The 20,473-nt window shown below is 30.2% G+C and overlaps 3 protein-coding genes and 1 long non-coding RNA gene across 16 annotated transcripts in view; 1 reads left to right on the plus strand and 3 right to left on the minus strand.

The window, feature by feature from the left end:
- Positions 1-166: 166 nt before the first annotated feature.
- LOC145936037 (uncharacterized) lies at positions 167-3,472 on the minus strand. The gene is made up of 6 exons (XR_014425317.1): positions 2,791-3,472; positions 2,429-2,655; positions 2,002-2,282; positions 1,751-1,900; positions 1,287-1,373; positions 167-371 (listed from the first exon to the last, which is right to left on the minus strand). It is a non-coding gene; the product is annotated as an uncharacterized LOC145936037 (long non-coding RNA).
- Positions 3,473-4,450: 978 nt separating this feature from the next.
- On the minus strand, positions 4,451-7,060 carry LOC145935825 (KIF-binding protein-like). 2 transcript variants are annotated; one of them, XM_083037468.1, is made up of 2 exons: positions 6,444-7,060; positions 4,451-6,359 (listed from the first exon to the last, which is right to left on the minus strand). In XM_083037468.1, the coding sequence occupies exons 1-2, from the start codon at positions 6,499-6,501 to the stop codon at positions 4,843-4,845; spliced, it is 1,575 nt and encodes a 524-aa protein (XP_082893594.1). In that variant the 5' UTR covers positions 6,502-7,060; the 3' UTR covers positions 4,451-4,842. The 2 variants fall into 2 exon arrangements, with proteins under 2 accessions (XP_082893594.1, XP_082893593.1); XM_083037467.1 differs by having other exon boundaries at positions 4,451-6,362.
- Positions 7,061-7,311: 251 nt separating this feature from the next.
- Positions 7,312-10,813, plus strand: Efr (ER GDP-fucose transporter). Its single transcript, XM_083037471.1, has 5 exons — positions 7,312-7,452; positions 8,387-8,603; positions 8,696-9,010; positions 9,103-9,251; positions 9,365-10,813. Exons 1-5 carry the CDS (start codon positions 7,370-7,372, stop codon positions 9,609-9,611), a joined length of 1,011 nt encoding a protein of 336 aa, XP_082893597.1. The 5' UTR covers positions 7,312-7,369; the 3' UTR covers positions 9,612-10,813.
- The window catches only part of Ampdeam (AMP deaminase), a 32,474-nt gene continuing 19,806 nt past the window's right edge, over positions 7,806-20,473 (minus strand). For 8 of the 12 annotated variants that reach the window (XM_083037453.1, XM_083037456.1, XM_083037459.1 and 5 more), the window contains 10 exons: positions 16,150-16,303; positions 15,168-15,354; positions 14,006-14,355; positions 13,370-13,567; positions 12,974-13,269; positions 12,762-12,888; positions 12,484-12,647; positions 12,090-12,384; positions 11,823-11,933; positions 7,806-11,503 (listed from right to left, as the gene is read on the minus strand). In XM_083037453.1, the coding sequence (XP_082893579.1) occupies positions 11,333-11,503; positions 11,823-11,933; positions 12,090-12,384; positions 12,484-12,647; positions 12,762-12,888; positions 12,974-13,269; positions 13,370-13,567; positions 14,006-14,355; positions 15,168-15,354; positions 16,150-16,303 (2,053 nt within the window). In that variant the 3' untranslated portion in view covers positions 7,806-11,332. Of the gene's footprint in view, positions 11,504-11,822; positions 11,934-12,089; positions 12,385-12,483; positions 12,648-12,761; positions 12,889-12,973; positions 13,270-13,369; positions 13,568-14,005; positions 14,356-14,607; positions 14,747-15,167; positions 15,355-16,149; positions 16,304-17,503; positions 18,158-20,473 lie in introns of those variants that run through there. The other 4 variants (XM_083037465.1, XM_083037454.1, XM_083037463.1 and 1 more) reach the window with 4 other exon arrangements.

Consider the following 20,473-nt stretch of genomic DNA (forward strand, 5'->3'; position numbering starts at 1 on the left):
ATACATATTCATATATATGCATAAACATAAATGTACATACATATTCATATATATGCATAATCATAAATGTACATACATATTCATATATATGCATAATCATAAATGTACATACATATTCATATATATGCATAAACATAAATGTACATACATATTCCAGATGCGTACTACCTTTGAATATGGAAAATTCATAATAGTATGAATAACCCTGGGCTCTAAATCTAATAATACAGCTCGTGGTATGTAATGCTCATCATCTGCTTGATAAAAAAAGACATCCTTTCTATCCGTTCCCTCTATTGCATAATCTTCCAAGATTCCTTCTGGGCTGATTCCATGCTCTGTGCATAATCTCTTCCAAAACTCAAATCCAACTATAAATAAAATGTATAAAAATATATAAATTTTATTCTAAGAAAGAAAATATATAGGTTTTATTACAAATTATAATAAAAGAGAAATTTTAAGTTTGTAAAATTGAGGCATAATGTAAAAAAAAAGACGATAAAGATATTCGTTATTTTCATATTTGCAAGTGTTTGGAAATATCGTAGCATTTGTATCAAAAAATTATAAAACGTATGAAAAGGATTTATATTATATGAGACAAAATAACATGTAATACTTTGATTGCCACATTGGCCAAGCTGCAAAGTTATCACCTCGCTTGGCATTTTAACGTTCTAACAATTCAAATATAAATCACTTTATTTCAAATATAAATCACTTTATTTTCTTGATGAAAAAACCACACACAACTGTACAGGCTGCTTTCAGCAGAAGAAATGGCTCAGTGAGTGCTTTACGTTATGCTTTCAGCGGTTTACTGTTTCTACTGATCATTGTTGTTTTTTTCTTTTGACCTTTTAAAGTAAATGCTTTCAGTCTCTACAGACTATCTCGCACTTTTATTACTAGAATATTACAAAACACGCGTTACATTTGTTTCTTTATGGTATTATTTAAATAAATTGCAATTAAAAATCCCAAACTTAAAAGAAATGTTTTTGTCAATGCATAAAAGTAAAATTATATACTGATAAATATAAATATTTTATTTTTAAGTTACGAATTTATCACAAAATTTTGCATTACTATAAAGTTCCACTGATCTATTTGTAAAACTTTTATTCTTCTAACTCAGAAATAAATTTTCAAGCATATTAAAAGATACATTACTGCGTTTGCACTATTCACATTTTTTCGCAAAATCTTCTAATAACTTTAATGTGTATTTTCGAAGATATCTAAAGGTGCACATTATTGCTTGTGTAAAGTGCATTACTTACTTCTTCGCGAAATATATTTTCCGAATAATTCAGACGAACTTTTGAGAGTATGAAAAGACGCGTATTACTGCACGTCAACAGCATTATCTGTAAATTAATAGAATATATGAAAATTAATTATATCTAAATATAAATATCTTAATAAATTTCCAAAGTTTGAAAATAGTATATAATAATAATCTTAATAAAATTGTATATAATACAAAAAAAACTTAATAAATATTTCCAAAGAAATGAAAATTAATTTTATATCTAAATATTATATATCTAAATAAATTTCCAAGTTTTCATATAAATATTAAAAATACATTTTTAAAATACTTATCTTTATTTTATATAATTGATACTGTGCTATATAAATTGTTTTACTTTCTATTCTTTTTTTTACATAAATAATACTTTGCAGAAAAATTTTACATAATACTTCAAACAGAGATATACTTGTTTGAAAAATGAATACTTACGCATAAAATGAATACTTAAATAACTTTCATCATAAAGATCTTCTGGATCTCCTAAAGATCATTTTTGAATATGAACATTATGGGTTCCAATAATACTGAACAACTCAAGTTGAAACAAGCTCAAAGATACTATTAGCATTCATCGCCCACCTGTCGCATAAGTTTTGGTACAGTTTTATATATAAATTTGTATATAAGGGAGGAAAAAATATATATAACTCTTTTTATAAGAAAAGTGAAAAGAAAGATACCTGTATTCTTCTCTGTTTGTTGTTTTGGCTTTTTAACAATAAATGTTTTCTCCTACACACATTTAAATCCACATGACAGAAATATATCTTTATTTGAGAGATCCAAAAGCAACTCATCCTCCAATTTGTTAATGGGATTTGCACAATTTGTATGGAAACAGATTTTTGTAAAAGCCAAAAAAATGTCTGCGTGACATCTGCACTGCCATAATTCATATGTACTTGTGTATCCTTGGGAGAAATTCCGTCTTCCATATATGATATCTTCTACGTTTCAACACCTATCATAAATCCAAACATGCAATCAAACAGTGCATCCACATGATCTTATCAATAATATAAAAGTAATAGAAATTATATTTTAATTTTCAAATTATTTGTTAAAATATAACAGTTGATTAACAGAATTGTAAAGTGCTTGTGATACCTGCAGCAGAGACTCTTCCATTGCTTGCATCAATTCCTTCGTTTATAAAAAAACAATGTTGATAACAAAATCCTGTCCCCATATCACACTTGTTTATATTTATTAATATTACGACTAATAGCAGAAAACATTTCTACTTTATTATACTTTGCAAATATCTCCTTGCCACTGCATGTAATGAAGATACATAGAGCCAGAATGAATAACAATGTTTGTGCTTGGATTTGCTGAAAAAAAAAAACATTTATTATTATGTATATTTGAGAATAAACAAATATAAAACAATATATGAAATATATCGAAAAATTTACTAATATTTATCTCCCTGTAAGTATATATATTTTTAATGAAGGTATAATTACTTTTGCATCCTGATAAATCGTCATTTTCTCGCAATATAATATTATAATAATAATTGATAACACTTTGAGTATTTTATTTTTCTTCTTTTATTATATCAATTTTCTTTTAAAATGCAGTATTTTCTTTCTTTTTTTTTTTTTCTCCTTATTTCGGCATTTTATTACAATTTTCGCGTAAAAGCTGTCATCGATATTTCACATCATGACTAAATATTTTAATAATTGTTAATAACAACGTTCATAGTAATACATATTGTATTTTTTATTATTATGAATTTTTAATTTACGAGTATCATCAATTTGTAAAAATTATTTAGCATTATTTAATAAATTTAATTTAATTTAAAACAGTAGGTTATGTATCCCATATGTGCCACGTGTCTCTTAAGACGTTCGAAAAATCGTCCGAGTTAATAGGAATACATGTTATGCAAAGAGGTTGTTCAAAGTAACGTCGGTAATGAAGGTTGGTAAATTATCGACGTTATTATCGATAAATTACCAACCTCTATTACCGACGTTACTTCGATCAACCTCTTTGCATAACATGTATTCCTATTAACTCAGACGATTTTTCGGACCTGAAAAGACACATATTGCTACACTATACCTCTTCGCAAAATATGTTCCCCTATTAACTCAGACGATTTTTCGAGCGCAATAAGACATATATTATTGCTTGTTAACTATTTATCTCTTTGCAAAATATAATCTATTAATTTAGATGAATTATCGAAGATATTAAAAGACTCGTATTATTGCAATTTAATTGCATTAATAATTATCTGTAAATTAATAACAAAAATATATGAAAACTGATTTTTCTCGCAGATTCTGCCACTGAATAAGCGCAAGAGTCCTGAGATTATAAATCAAATAAATAAATAAAAATCGCTAATCGACAAGCCGTTAAATGAAAAATAGAATTAGTAAGAAATTAGTAGAATTAATGATGTTTTATTATTATTAAATGTATATTTTTTTGTTTTCTGTACAATTTATTGTAATCACGGTCTTGCATAAATAAAAATAAATTAAATTATATGTTACAATAAAAAAATATAAATAATAAAAATAAATAATAGATATATATTTATATTATAAATAAAATATAAAATACATTATTATATTATTTTTTACGTATTATTAATCAATAATAATTTTAACGCATACATACACACACAATACACACATCGTAGCAAGGCTTTATTCCTGAATAAAATGCGCTTAGAAAATCAGCTGATGCTTTAAAAAGTACATTTAATACTAATAAAAAATTACTAATAATTCTACTAATTTTTTATTAATTCTATATTTATCGTTTATAGCGGCGAACAAAATAACTAAGAATAAATAAAATTTTTTAAAATAATTAAATTATACGGTAATTAAATTATTACTGTAAAATATAAACCTAAAGAAAACTATAATAAAGAAAATCATATTATAATATCGATCATATTATCTAGGACTCTAGGATTTTTTCGAAATTAAACACAAAGTTATATACATATATTATATGAATATATAATTGTATAAGTCATAAGAGATAGCATATAAAATCACAAAATTTCACAAGTATATTGTAATTCAAGAAATTATATTTTCTTTCTTTTGTCAATATATTATGAGCATATAATAAAAAACCTATTATATACTATTTATTAAATATACATAACGAATGGATTGTATAAAAATAATATTATTTGTATAAAAATTTCCATTTTTAAATAGTTTTATGAATATTTACCTTTTCAGGCCTTTTGTTTGTAACATTTATTTTGGTTTGTCTCATCTAAATCATCTATTCTCAGAAAAATAAGGATAAAAATTAAATAATTTATGTTTAAACTATTGTTATTAATAAATTAAACATAACTATATAAGATAGATGACTTTTGCATAATGAATCGTGTTTTTTTACTGTTTTTGTACAGCAAAGAAAGCACAATACATGCGATGTTTTCCAATATAATGTTATAAATAGAAGACATGCATTCAAGTTTCAAAAAATAATCTAAAGTCAAATATGCAGAAATAAGAGCTAAAATTTTAAGTATTTTTTAAATATAAAGTGAAATTGTCTAAGATATTTCTCACTAATTGTTTAGTTTCCATTCTCATTTCATCAGTAATTTCTTCAATTTTATTTAATTTCTCAGATGTTATATTCAAGAGTGTAGAATAAGCAATAGCTAGATCAAAATAAAATTGTTTGCAATATTGATATTCTTCAAGTGTATTACATCTTGAAATTACATTATTAACAGCATCCTTGAAGATTTTTATACGTTGTTTAATTATTTTTATTTTACTTTTACCTTCTACAAAATATGCATAATATTTATATGCTAAGGAAATATATACTATTATCTCCGCATGAGTTAAAATGTTCTTGTCTACAGTATAATATCTTTTTGCTATATCCAATCCTTTTAAAGCATTTGTAAGAATTATTTTGGCATCACTGCGATTTGACACATATGTATTTGGTATCTCGATGTGTTCTAAAGCTTCTTTTAAGTCAATGAATATTAAGGGTCTCATTAATTCCTTCTCAGATTTTGCAAGGGATTTTGATATTATGTTATTTACTTCGCAAGATTTATCACATTGCAGTAATTTTTCGGTTGATAAACGCAAAAGAAAAACTCCATACACTCCCCAGAATGCAGCTATATTTGCACAGAGTAGTTCATAATTATTCACCATAGATGTGAAATTATTTTCATCTACTGTTTTGATCATCGATGTACAATGCATTTCCATCATATAATCTGCAGCACCAAGATGATTTCCAGCTTCAATAAAGCGATCATGATGTAAAAAGTAAATACATAAATCAGCTGAAGCGTTAGACCAATACATAGATACTTCTTTACCAAAGTTTAATGCTTCATTCAATTCTTTGTTTAATAAATTATGTACATATATTACAAATTTATGTTTATCTCTAGGTTGAATCCAATACTGCTCTACTATTAATTCTAAAGTTACTATGTGAAGTTCAGTCAGCTGAATTTTGGAGTTTGCTGTTATATTATGAATGTGAAAAACAGTTGCTATATCGATAGGATATGGATATTCCTCTTCTTTTGTATAATTTAAATATAGTTCCATTGCTTTATCTAACGATGGATAACACTTCTCTAACTTCTCTAATCTTTTCCAAACATAACATTGGTCGAGATGCACCCGTATAGCTATCAAAATAGCTTTACAGTCCAATTCTTTTCCATGCAACAATTCTGTACATCTCGTAAAATGATCTGTAGCAATGTCTAACTTAATATTATTGTAAAAATATAATTCCCCTAAATTATAATAAGCTATCGCAAGAACTATAATATCATCAAATCCTGTTTCTGTGGAAGTAGTTACACTTTGAAATAAATCTTTCATCTTGACTTCTACTGCACTTATCATTTTCTTCGCCGTTTTAGAATTTTTGTTTTCTTCATATAGAAATTTAACTTCATACGATGACTTTAGAATTTCTAGAAATGTTTCACTAACATTGACACTTTCGGCATTCTTACTTGTACTTGCTTCTCTATCTCTTTCACTTTCTGCTAAAAATCAACATTAAAAGATTATTCAACAGATACTGTAATTAATATTGTTTTGAATAGATTATTCTTATCTATACATACCAGATTTGTGCATCTTTTCGATGCGAGATTCCATGAGATTCAGAAGGAACTGCCACATTATTGCTTACAATATTTATTTAATTTGACAAAAAAATTCCCCTTATATTAACTCCGTAAAATCGTGTAATCGTACAATTGCCATATATGTCCAAAATTGACTTATGGATTAGAGGCTTTTCACTTGTCCGTTATTTCCAACAAACGTACGAAATTATTCAAAAAGGAAAACAATTTTGCATCATTCTCTCTCTTCTATCTTTTTATTTATTTATTTTCGTTTTATCGCTCCAGAAAATACAAATAGACATTATGTCAATCAGGCTATCGAATAAATAAACTACCTAAAGAACTTTTTCGTTCGATAACAAATCACATGTGACATCACGGTTGTATTTATATTTCTCGTCATACTTATATGATTCTTTATACTTATGATTTTAATATTCTGAGCCATGCAAAATAGCCTGAATTTATTGATACTCCTTTAAAGCAAATTCTCCCCTTATCGCAGAATAAGCTGCATCTATGAATTTTATCATTTCTGACGTTTCTGACGTTTCTAAACACGTGGTAAATGTGTAGTGGGAGAGCAGTGCAAATAATGGAAAGTGCAGTTTAGAGAGAAACAGCTGATTCAGAATAGCGGGCAATAGTAGCGGATGACAGATAAATGTGTGGATGCGAAACGAAAAGGAGAGGGAAAAGCGATTCTATTTATACAAGTTCTCTACTGTGTAGACTATTATGCATGCGCACCTTCATTACGTTATCTGTTAAGTGAATCGTTCACGTTCGTGTTTGTCACCAAGCGCAGTGTGCTGATGGATCGCCTATCGAATGGTGAATCGTATTTACCGATATATAGCCTGTAGGCTAGATTGCAACTCTCGACTTGATTGATAAAAAAAAAAAAAGATTTCGAGAAGATGCAGACGGCTGCTACTGTCGCGATATTATGCGTTTTCCTTGGCTGCTGCACCAATGTCGTGTTCCTGGAAATGCTTGTTAAGTGAGTATCGATGACTCGGCCAATTTAATATATTGCATAACACATATTAGTGACAGAATAAATGTATATACACACATTATAAATGTGTACCTATATAGAATGCAATACATACATTTTATTATTTAGTAAAATCATTTATAGTTTTATTCATCAATTAACGTCTTAACATCTGATAATTATTGTCTGTATTATATACTATTATCGTTTGATAATAGTACCTATATGTACAGCGATCATTATATATTGTGGTGAAATTATTATTATTATAGAATAAAAAAGTGTACTAGAATTGATGATATAATTATATACTTGGAAAATCTGAATATATCTGAATATTCAAGCCAACATGTATCTTTATCTTATACGCATATGTATTTCTTTATTTATCAGTTTCCCTTAAAATTACAAGACTTGTACAGCTTTCCTCAATTTGCTCTCCTCTTTTATGCATGCACATAAAGTTATTTTACTTATTTTATATTATATTTTCTTTGTCTCACAACTAATTTACCACTAATTTATTAACTATTCTCTCCCTATTTCTTATACATATACACACACACATTGCATCTCCTATTTCTATATGCTACTCTCTCTTTTCTTACGCATCCCTAAGGATTTTTATTTTCCTTTTCTTCTCCTCCATTTTCCATGCTCTATTCAGGCCAATATAAGTACTGATATTTACGCAATTCAGTATTTAATTACTGCTCTTTGTAATCTTAATATTTGGTTTTAATATATTCAACTTTTTATCATATCAGCTTTTGATTGATCGGATTTGAATAAGAAAAAACTGAAACTAATTCTATTAATAAAAGGGAATTTTAAGGTTGCCAAGAATATAATGTATTTTAAGTACTGAAGTTCACCAGAAGTACTGGAAGGCTTTAACTTGAATATATTCACTCAAATGTTGATTATTTGATTTTAGGGATGATCCTGGCAGTGGAAACCTTGTTACGTTCTCGCAATTTTTCTTTATATCGCTTGAAGGATTTCTATTCACATCTAAATGCGGCAAAGTCAAACCAAATATAGGCTTAAAGGATTACTTTGTTTTAGTCGCAATGTTTTTTACCACTAATGTTTGTAACAATTATGCCTTTGACTTCAATATTCCCATGCCATTGCATATGATATTTAGAGCAGTAAGTATCAATAAATTCAGTTTAATGATACAAATTATCTGGTTCTACCATATATGTATATAATATGCATTATAATATACGCATTATTTCAGGGTTCCCTCATAGCCAATATGATTATGGGTATTATTATTCTGAAGAAAAAATATGCATTTAGCAAATATTTATCAGTATTCATGATTACAACAGGAATAGCACTCTGCACAATTGTTAGCGGCCAAGAGATCAAGTCCTTGCAACAGAAGAACGTGGATCATGTGCCCACGACACCATGGGATGACTTTTTCTGGTGGATTCTGGGAATAAGTCTACTTACAATCGCTTTATTCATTTCTGCTAGAATGGGTATCTATCAAGAAACGCTGTACAGCCGATACGGTAAAAATGCGCGGGAGGCTTTATTTTACACAGTAAGTTCTTCATAATTTCTTGCTTGTTGATATTAGATATCAACGTTATGTGTGTTGTATAATTTTCACTAATATATAAAATATCTTTACAGCATTTTTTACCTCTGCCATTCTTCTTAACACTAGCGCCTAATATTTACGAACATTGGAAGTTCGCGCTCGCATCCGAACCAATGAGGATACTGTTTAATATACATGTGCCATCGTTAATTGCATATTTAATTGGAAACGTTGTGACGCAGTATCCTTTTCTAATTGCAGCATCTATATTATGTTATGTGCAATATCACACACATATACCTGATGAGTATACTATCACGTTGCCGAAATATTTTCCTTAATTTATGTTTTCAGATATATATGCATCAGCTCTGTATTTGTTTTGACAACAGAGTGTAGTTCCCTCACAGTTACTTTGGTAATAACGCTGCGAAAGTTTCTCTCTCTGTTATTCTCTATTATCTACTTCAAAAATCCATTTACTATATATCACTGGATCGGTACGCTACTAGTCTTCATAGGTACAGTCATATTTACCGAAGTGCTACCAAAGATTATGCAAAGCTTACAAAATAGACCTAAGACGAAAAAAATGGAATAGATGTATGTATAATATTATTTTTTATGTTATATATATAATATATAAACATTAATAACTTATATGAGGCAAAACACTCATCTTTTATCTCTTTTGAATATATGATAAAGCTCTGACCGAGTTTTTTAAAAACATTTTATATAATAATCACGTTATATTTTGAGATATATGTAAAAAATTGCATGTTTTTCAAACAAATGTAATATTGAAAAAATAAGTGCCGTCCAGTGTTTTCTATAAATTTATATGCTTCTGTAAAATAGCTAATAATATTCGAAATATAATCTTCACTACCTCAATACTATATTTTCATATAATTCAAGCAATTAATAAAATGGAGAATCGTATTTTTAATTTCAATTACTACAGATGTATCTATTCATTTGGTGATGTACACGTAAATCAAATTATATCGTAGTGCGTATCATTAATAATTTCGGAAATTCAGTTTTAACGATACAGGTATATTTCTGTCTTTCGTAATATATATTTTTTACAATAAATATATTTTTTTTATCTAGCAACAATTTAAATTCGATATGAGGGCACAGTGTTCCGAATATTTATAGTCGAGTAGTTTATAGATCGTATATCGCTTAATTAGGCTCGTTGTTTGGAAAGTTCTCTCGGAAAATAGCTGAAAAAACAGTGAGAAAAGCCACGTAATAATAAGATAAAAGGAGACAGCATAGTTTTTACCGTTGCTTGGCACACACATATATATAATTCGTAAAAAAAATATTTTTGTTATATCTAATTAAACTAATTTCCTATTTACACTATCTATTTGTGGAAAGGGGAGGATATTACAAAGTGTATACAATGGCACGAGTTAACTATCCGCATACGAGCCAGCTGTCTCAATACTCGTCGAAAGAAATGTCACAATTTCACGATATAAATGTACAAAAATGTAAGAAAATAAACTAAAATCCAAGAAAGAGTACTGCTGTTGTCGAGCACAGCCAAGATATGAAAAACGGATTTATTCCATCATCGGATGCTTAAAATATTAATTATAAGATAAACGAACATATAACATCTGATTCTAGCTTATTACAATACATATGCTAATGTGTGTTATTAATGTGGCAATAGAAGAAATACCTTCTAACAACTATTATTAAATTGGTCAACGTGTATATAATTTCTCTGATTGATTTATCCTTACAATTAAAGTTTCTATAAAAAAAAAAAAAAGAAAATTGTAAGATGTACGATAAAGATTCATTCGCATCATTTCATGTCTTACTATCAATGTAAATTTTAGTTTTAAAACTGAATTCACAATTTACCACCAAATTACAACAATCGGCTAAATCACATTTATCTGCTTATGATGTCTAATTTTGTATTTCTTTACGTCATGTGGTCACAATTTTAAACATACTCATGTGAAAAATCTGTATATGACCACAATAAAAGATACATTTATAAAATTATATTTGAGATTATACTTTGTTTATAAAGTACAATTCGAGTGATATTAGAGTTTCATCCGAGTCATATATTTTTGATACATCAAGAGGAAATTTACATATCCTAAAGAAAATAATTCATCGGCAAACTCGCAACATTATAGAAATATCCTCTGATCGATTTAGAAGAATCAAGTATCGCGAGAATTAAGTCGTACGAGTAATTTGTAATCTATAAACTTAAGAATGCCATCGTCCAATAATTGACCTTGTCAATTGAGACATACCTCAAATAATGATCTGTTATTAAAATGGAAGTGATTCCGGTTTTTCTACGACTTTGAAGATATTAGATAGCTCGTCGACCAACGTCTCATACCGATAAGCTACCCGTATATCCGGTACGTTGGTTCGCGTAATATCGTTACCAGCGACTCCTTCCTTAGTATAGTTAGGTCCCAACCAGTACTGTTTGCTCTACAAAATGAGAAACAATTAAACTGCACGATATTGTTCACGCATCATTATCAAAATCACGTCAACGTGTTAAATTTTCTTCTCTAAATAAATTTATGCAAATTTATACAAAATCGAGAGATAGAATGAATTACTTAATATTATAAGATAATATTATAAATAAGAATATTATGATATAATATTATGATTAAGATAAAACATTAAAACAATAATAAGATAATAGGAAAAAGTTTATAGAGCGCATTAAAAAATTTGATTCGTTAATTACCTTTTACGTATGTATGCGGAAAGGCTGGAGAACTGATATATAATGACTTACCTTGTGCGGAAAACCACTCATGAGAACAGAATTGCGTGCCAACTCGCTCATGTCGCACGAACTAAGTTTCCACACTTGGGCAGCAATACTATATTCTTCCATTAGAGGTTCCTATAAATAATATATTACCATCATATATTAAGATCTCATGAAATATATTAAATATATAGTAGTAATAATTTTCAAATATATAAATAAATATATTTTAAATAACATCATTATTTAAAATTTTTACATTATTACATAATTGTGTATTTTTTATTTTACCTTGGTAAAATGAAACTGAAGAGGATCATCTGTAGACAAGCTTACACATAGTCCTCTAGCAAGATATTCTGGAAGCGGATTGCGATGATAGTTTAGGAAAAGCGAGTTGTTACTGAGCGGTGACATTGCGATGCCAATTTGGGCCAGGTAATATAAATATTGGAGCACGGGAACTTTTCTGAGCAGCAGACCGTGTGAAATATTCTCCGCCATCATGTAGCCGCATACCAAATGCTGAACGGGCCCGGCTTCGCCACAATGAGGTCTCAGGACGAATGTATTCAAACCTTGTTCCCTGTAAAAGATTCGAGGATGTTTTATTTTACGAGATAATTATTTTAAATAGTATACAGATGAACAGCTTGCAGAAACAGATTTGCAGCAAGCAACGTACGCTCTAAAGTGATTGAGGACCATCATATTCGCATAAGTGTAGTACTGATAATATCCGTACGGAGGATTTTCTATGTCATCCCATTCCGCAGGTGGATAAACGTCTTTGTCGAAGAGAGGATTTTCCGGCTTGCTTTCGTCATCCACAGAATCGAAACCTATTACCTGTCACGACAATAAAATAGCGAATGTAAAATAATATTTAGAAAGATAATAAATATAAAGATATAATAAACGAATTTTAGAGAAGAATAACATATGAAATATAGAAGAACGTACATATTGTAAAAATTTATGTAGCTTTGGGTGAGAATGGGGATCATTGGTCACTTCGAAGAGCGGCAGGAAGATATTGTTGATGATCTCTTGGAAGTTCGTCATAAGCTTGTTCAGTTTGAAGATATCGCTGTAATGTACGAAATGCAATGGTGAAAATTTGTCGGACCTTTCGGAAATTTCGCGCTCGCGCATAACCATATAGATACACTTACTATAATCTAGGAATCTGTATAAGCCAACGCACGTTGTCCGAAGAGACATCACTCTCGATCGCCCATTTGGCCAACTTATCCCATTCCTCTGGATTCTTGCCATAGATCGAAAGACGCAGTTCCGCATTCTGATATTTGGCTTCTTCAAGATCGCTTGCGACTTCCTTGATTATTCTCGCGAAGTATTTACCGTTCAAATAATTGTCCGTTTTTAGGAAAACTTCACGCAGACGGCTCTCACCGATTGGATTGTACTTTGCGTTGAACTTGTCGAATCTGTGAAATGTATTTCTGTCCTGCGAAAAAAAAGGAAAAGAGTTAGTAGTTGCATCTCATTATTTTCTCTCTTTGAAAGTTTCCTTGATATATTTTAACATCGCTCAGAAAGATACTTACTGCGTGTACATCCAACATGTCGACGCTTAGATCGTAGGTCGTTAGATTCATAGACTGAAAAACTTCGCGTAGTGTCATAGTCTCCCCGTTCTTGGAACAAGTGACCACTTCGTCTGCGTGATTCTTCAACGTCTTCTTGATAAATCTAAGCAGGTGCTTTTGATTCATGCACGAAGCGGCATGTATGTGAGTATCCACCTGTGAAATCGATCGTACAATAACGTAATTCGATGGCACTACGTTGATGTATAAAAAGCGAGAAGAGTCAACTTGAAATAGAAATTTAATATCTTGTTTGATTTTTCTTACTCGAAATATCGATGTAATAAATTTCTTTTTCTCAGACTTTGCAAACTATAAAGTAGTCTTATTATTATATTTGTATGCAAGACACGTTGTTTCTCTATAAGTTTTACTTTAAACAAATTTTTTAAAAACTTTTTTCTAAAATATATTGAAATTAATAATATGATCATCTTGAAAAATTACTTTGAAATTGTATAATTCCGTTTCTAACTTCATGACAAGATAACATTAAATTATTAAAATTATATATATTTTGTAACGTTTCATCTTTAAAAGCGGATCCTTACAGGATCCCCGTGCACTCGCACTCCAAACTATTCGCGTACAGACCTTTCTAATATTGTAGAAATCCCTATGCGGCACCGCCTTCTGACTCGCTAGCTCTCTGAGCTCGTTCAATAGTACGTGCAACTGATACTTGGAAGAGAGATAACTCAGTCTTCGATAGCAGAAAGATTTCAGAGGTCCGTCGGCGATCATGGCGCACAGCAGATTCATGTCTTGGATAAAGGTCGCCATATTTGGATACGAATACGGGAGTGATTTGCCATTGGCCAGGTCCTCGTCGTTGGCGAACATATTGAACACACCGTTGACCGGTACAATCTTATAGTTCTTCGCCGGTGGAAACTCACATTCCCACGGATCGCCCCGAGATGCGGGCGCATGTACCGGATGATCTGATGATAATCAATCGAAATGTGCATTAGCATTATTTAGCGCGGTAGCTATTTGTTGCCGCAGCGCTGTTTATTTTATTTTGATATATAAAAAATCATCTCGCGCGATATAGAGAGAAAAAGAGAGAGAGAGATAGAGAGAGAGAGAGAGAGAGAGAGAGAGAAGAGAGAAAGAGAAACTCTACTATGGTCAAGTAGCTAACTCAAAACAGCGTGCAACAGGATATTTAAGGCAAGGATATTAAAAGGCACTAGAAGGACCTGTCCGAGAGACGTCTTTGATCAGCGCGTCGATGTCCGCGTCGGACCGAGCTTCCCTGATTTCGTTCACAATATCCAGCAGCCCTTTCCCTTAATAAGAATTAAATATATAACAAAACTAATATCGTATACTTTTCATTAGCTCATACGTAGGATATGCAGTGTCTGATAACGCTAAAGTAAAAACTGTGCTTTATGGAGTTTCGCATAAAGAGCTGCGTGATTAGATACGCATATCCGCGTATCGTTGCATTGCATTGCGACGAAAAAGAAAAGAAAAAATTACACACTATAACACGGACGATAGTTTAACGTTGGTCGATTGCTATTATCAGCGTTTAAAGCGCTAAACAGTAGTATTAATTGCATTATAATGCTTGACGCGACGACAATCACGTGTTGTTTCTCCTATTTTTTTTGGTTTCACGACAGCATGAAGGATGAGGAACGATCAACAGGGATCGTATGGCAAGGATATAGAACATCGAATGGGATTTCTCACACACAACTTTGAGATTCGAACCGTTCCTCGATTAACAATAATTAATTACCTTCGATGGCTTTTCGATCATCGTGATGAACTTCATCGTCCGTGGTAAGTGGTCTTTTGTCGACACTACGTAAGAATCTAGAGGTAATGGAAGGGAAGCTCTGCTTGGAGTTGTTCATATATTTCTCGCGTATCGCCAATGCCTGCACCAGCATTTTTGAGGCCGTTTGAAGATCTTCCAGAGGTACCTACGTACAATTTTTAAGAGAAGAAAATATATATAAAGTATATAGAGCAAATATTATTATACTATAATTGAAAGTTACATTCTTGAACGTATGAAGCAACGAAATAACTTTTTCTTATCACAATCATTTCATATGCAATAAGATCATGTAAAACATGATTTACATACATACAATATAATTTGACTGTGAAATTGAATAAATATGCAGGCTCAAAAATGTAAAATAATTTTAATATATTACATTTAACATCAGGGTCAACCGAAGAAACTCGATTCTTTAGAGATTAAAGATTAGAGTGTCTCTTATATAGAATAATATGAACGCATATGAAGGGTAAACGGGCGAGAGAGATAGTCAGATGACTAAAGGTTTCTCGCATAAGTCTCCGCAGTCCCAAGGTTTCAACTTCACACAAAATCTCTAGAGAGATACGTCATGCATAATATAGCATCCGTGAAATATAAAGTTAAAATTACGTTTCGACTGAATATACCGATGTGTGTCGATATTTCGCGCAATCGTTATTTCTCGAAAAATATTATATAATTAGATAACTTCATTTTTTTCTATATTTCAATGATTAATGAATTAATTAACTATTCGCTAAGCACGACGTAATAATTTACATTTTCAAATTATGTCATCATAATTTCAATTCTTCTAGTTTAAATAATTAATACAGCAATCATATTCTTTGAAAAAAAAAAGAAAAAACAGAAAATCCTATCATAAAAAAATCCTACATGTATTAAAAATCAATCACACAACCAAGATTGTCAATATTCTGAGACTCACTCCGGAAGTGTCCTCGCCGGATATGGAAACCCGTTGGAAGTGAGGCACAAAGTCATTTTCTTCGATTTTGAAACTATGATCGGTGTCATCGGGAACTCCTGGATGGAGCGATGGCTCGTAATGACTGCGACGTTCCTCAAGATCCTTTGCAGCTCTGTCAAGAAAGAAAAAAAAAAACGTTTAGAGAAATTTTCCTTTCTTTTAGATGAAATAAAATCTCGCAGTAAAGTTTATCTTCATAGAAAATGATTCGTAATTATCTTGTGAAATATTGAAGCAAATTCTTTATTTAAATTTAAAATCAAATTTTTTAAACAAAATGATATAAAAAAGTATTTATTATTTTTTTATTCTTGATATCAAATATATCAATATATGTATATACATATGTGTAATTAAGTCTAACATTTTTTTTCAATTCTACGTTCATTTACAAAAAACTAAATAAAGAGTAATATGTAATAAATTTGCAATTTTAAAGGCTAATATTTGCTTTAACATTCTATTATTTTTGTTTCAATTAAGTAAATAATTTTATCTCATACTTCTATATCATACATTAACTGTGTGCCCTGGACAGAACAGTAGCTAAAATTATACAAACGTCGATATGAGAGAATTTATAACGGAGTTAATACACACGAGTTGAAGACAAATAAAGTGCAATTTCATGATTGAGGGAGAGGGATTAAATTTGACGAAGTCGTGATAGTCGTGATGCTTGGCGAACTTTTGACTCCGAGGTTATCAAAGAATATCACGTCAATATGCACACAGGCTCTTTCTTTCTCTTATACACATGAAGAATTAAAAACAACTCTGTGAAAGATAACGCTCTTTAATTAATGCATCATTCTATTAATGTTTATCCGTTTATATCGGCTTATTTCCTCATGTCCATAATTTCATAATGTTATTTAAAAGAGATTTGCTACTGAAAAGAATATCTCCGACTGCGGATAAATGTTAAAGCTGTTTGCAAAAGGCGTGCACAGCGCATAATAAAAGATATTTATTTTTAAAACATTTTTAGATATATTGATATAATGATCATTTAAGTACAAAGAATCATATTAAATTAAATTAATAAAAATTAATATATTAATAATATAGTATTATATTTAAAAATCAGTATTATCGTAACATTAACATTATCAAAATTAATGATTTAATATAACATTTAGATTAATCAGCACTCTAAATTATATCAGCACAATTGTATCGCTCTATTTGCATATTGAACAGATGATAGTAGCTCAAATTAATAATATAAAGTGTACGTTCTAATCTGAAAAATTTTTAAAATTTTTAAAAATAATCTATTACTCATAGTCCGTATCAAAGCGCGAATTACCTCAGAAGAATCCTATTATCTCTCGTCCATCGTTTTGATTCGTTCGCGTCTGCGAACATGTTACGCAATCGTTGTCACGTGTTGCAGATCGATCGCTCCTACTCGCGCAAAATGAAAATTATACGAGTCGAATAACGCGAAGAAATTTGTGCTAATTTATTCTCATTTGGCACTCTTTGTGATTTTTCACAAAAGCGCGAAAACAACATTACAGAAACTCCAGCGCGAAAAATAACTTTCGCTTATAAGAAGACGAGAAACGATTATGAATCGCGACGCCTTCGGTTTCGACCTAATAAGCGTTTCTCTATCACTATCACGATCGCAAATCGACTGCATCATCCGATTTCCAGTTACGTGGTCGGAAAATTTCCATGATCTGTCATGATTAGTCGGCCGGTATACCCGATAAGATCCTTTTACAGGTGGTAATAAGGCGCGATGGGAGCCACGTGGTCCTTTCCCGACTTTTTTCACAGTCTCACGCATATATTTCACTACACTGCTGCATTCCGTCAAGTATCACTAATTGTAAGTAAGGTAACTAATAATTAGCTAATTATAATATTATGGCTAATTAATTAACGCTTGCTTTTATCACTAGCATTTGTCTCGATAATCACCGTTTCGTCGCAAGTGATTTTTTGTCGGATCTTGATATATATTTTGCAAAATATTATGTTAAATTAAAAAAAATATTATGGTTAATTAATTAACGTTTGCTTTTATCACTAGCATTTGTCTCAATAATCACCGTTTCGTCGCAAGTGATTTTTTGTCGGATCTTATATTTTGCAAAATATTATGTGTTAAATTTAAAAAAAAATAAAGAGAGAGAAAGAGAGAAATATAATAATTATTATTCTTCAAATATTATTCATATATGGAAAAGTAAATATAAAGCAAAGAAACGTCAATTGTGATTATAAATAATTTCTATTATATAAATTATAAATAATCTCTTTTAACGCATATTATTATTTTATATTCCTTGTCAAACATTTTATATTTCGCATTAATGCGATCTAATTTGGTTGACAAATAGGGATATGGTGAGAGACTGACAAAATTCTGCAGTATTTCTGTAATAGCATCCTATATACGATGCTGCGGTAAAGCATTTATCACATCTTTGTTCCTGCCATCAACACCACAAATCTTTCTAAGCTCACAACTAAATAAAAAATCTATAAAAATATTGAAATAGCAAAAAAATTTTAAATAAATATTATTTCAACAATAACAATATTATTTTTGGTGTTTTTGTTTCTTTAAATGATAAAAGTATTCATAAAATTAAGAATTCCAGAATTCTTCGGAAAGTATACACACATATCTAGAATTCCAGAATTTTTTTCATATTTTTAAAATAATTTGAATTTCACAGATATATTTCAATATATATTTGTCAAAGATTTTTTATTTTTTAAATTTTAATCTTTATGATTCCATTATAATAATTCCTTAATAATCTCTCTGACTTTTTAATTCCTAATAATATTTCTATAAAAATTGAACTCTTATAAATAAATATGTAAGTGTAAGTTATAAGGAACACGTATATAAGTAAAAAAAGGTTTCTGAAAAATACAAGATTAATAAATCGTATATATTGATTAAAAGCCACAAATTTCGAATTCTTGAAGGATTTCAATTGAAAAATACTCATGTATTGCATGCTTCTGCGTCACCCGATGTTGTTGACGCGATATTTAAACGCTAGTGAGAGGCGTCCCTCTTCAATCAGCTGATATCGAACAATCTGGTTTGATCTCGTCTAAGTATCGTTCGCATAAAGATTAATGTCGTTGGAGGCGTACTGGTATTATAACGAGAAATTCTTTCATTCGCTATATCTTCGTAGATTAAACGTGTGATAATATCGTTGCATTACGATACATACGATACATGCAAGCTTTAAGTTCCGATATAACTGCATTGCAGCGGAAGACCCAACAAATCAAAGTTCCAGATTTTAAAATGAATTAAATACACAGCATTTTATATATAATCTAATCTTTCGTATTTGTACTTATTGTTTATGGACTTTTTTTTAAACAAATAAACGACTCTTTTTAATATGCAATTACCGAGGAATATTATCGCGTACGTATATATGTATGTATATCGATATATTTTTATATATCTATATTTACTATAAAAATATATATATTCCATACTCTCTTAAAATAAAAATGTTATTGATTAAAGTGACAAGATTTAACATTTTGCTGCTCCGTTTTGTTTCACTGATTAAAGCAGTATGATTTTTATGAAAAATCAGCTTATTACTAACTGATTCTTATCAGTGAGATTTCACTGTTTGCTATAATTAAAATCGCTATTTACTAATGATAATTTATTCAATTTAAAAGAGTATTTTCAGAAAATACTAATCATATGTATAAGTAAAATATGTGTGTGTGTGTTCGCAATTTTTTACGCAATTTTTTACGCGAACGGCATAAAACATAGCTACGCTAGATATAACGACTACACATTGCGATCAATGATCGAACTTGATTTAATTTCGGTGAGTTAAAACAATTTCTATAAATTATTGGAGCGACGATTGTGAAGGTTCATTTTTCCATATCTATAACTCGTTGATTATATTACTATCGGTTTCGCGATACAACACGGCATCGAACTTATTGTGCGAATGACGTCTAACTCTCCACGCGCTTACAACTCTCTCGTACGTGCCGGAAGTCGCGTAATACACCAGAGTATACGTCCTATATCAACGATGGTCGCACGAGCACTGAACAGGCGGCTGAGGAGGGCTGATCGCGAGCAACCCCTTCATCCTCCTGTCCCTCTCTCTCTTTTCGCCACCCTACCGCGTTTCAACTCTCTGATTGCATATAAAGACAGCTGATGCATGGTTTCCGCTTACGAAACTTTCTTTGACATATTATATATCACATTTTTATACATAAATACATTGTTAAAGTGTAATTTAAAAAA

The sequence above is a fragment of the Prenolepis imparis genome, unplaced genomic scaffold (genome assembly GCF_030444845.1).
Source record: "Prenolepis imparis isolate NDT839.2.m4 unplaced genomic scaffold, iyPreImpa1.0 SCAF_5, whole genome shotgun sequence".
NCBI lineage: Eukaryota > Metazoa > Arthropoda > Insecta > Hymenoptera > Formicidae > Prenolepis > Prenolepis imparis.

What these genes read in the sequence shown, in the direction of transcription:
- LOC145935825 (XM_083037467.1), bottom strand. Translation starts at nt 6,501, where the DNA reads ATGTGGCAGTTCCTTCTGAATCTCATGGAATCTCGCATCGAAAAGATG. An exon ending in CGAAAAGATGCACAAATCTG is followed by an intron (nt 6,363 to 6,443) that starts GTATGTATAGAT and finishes GTTGATTTTTAG; the next exon opens with CAGAAAGTGAAAGAGATAGA.
- Efr (XM_083037471.1), top strand. Translation starts at nt 7,370, where the DNA reads ATGCAGACGGCTGCTACTGTCGCGATATTATGCGTTTTCCTTGGCTGC. An exon ending in TGCATATGATATTTAGAGCA is followed by an intron (nt 8,604 to 8,695) that starts GTAAGTATCAAT and finishes GCATTATTTCAG; the next exon opens with GGTTCCCTCATAGCCAATAT. An exon ending in ATTGGAAACGTTGTGACGCA is followed by an intron (nt 9,252 to 9,364) that starts GTATCCTTTTCT and finishes TTATGTTTTCAG; the next exon opens with ATATATATGCATCAGCTCTG.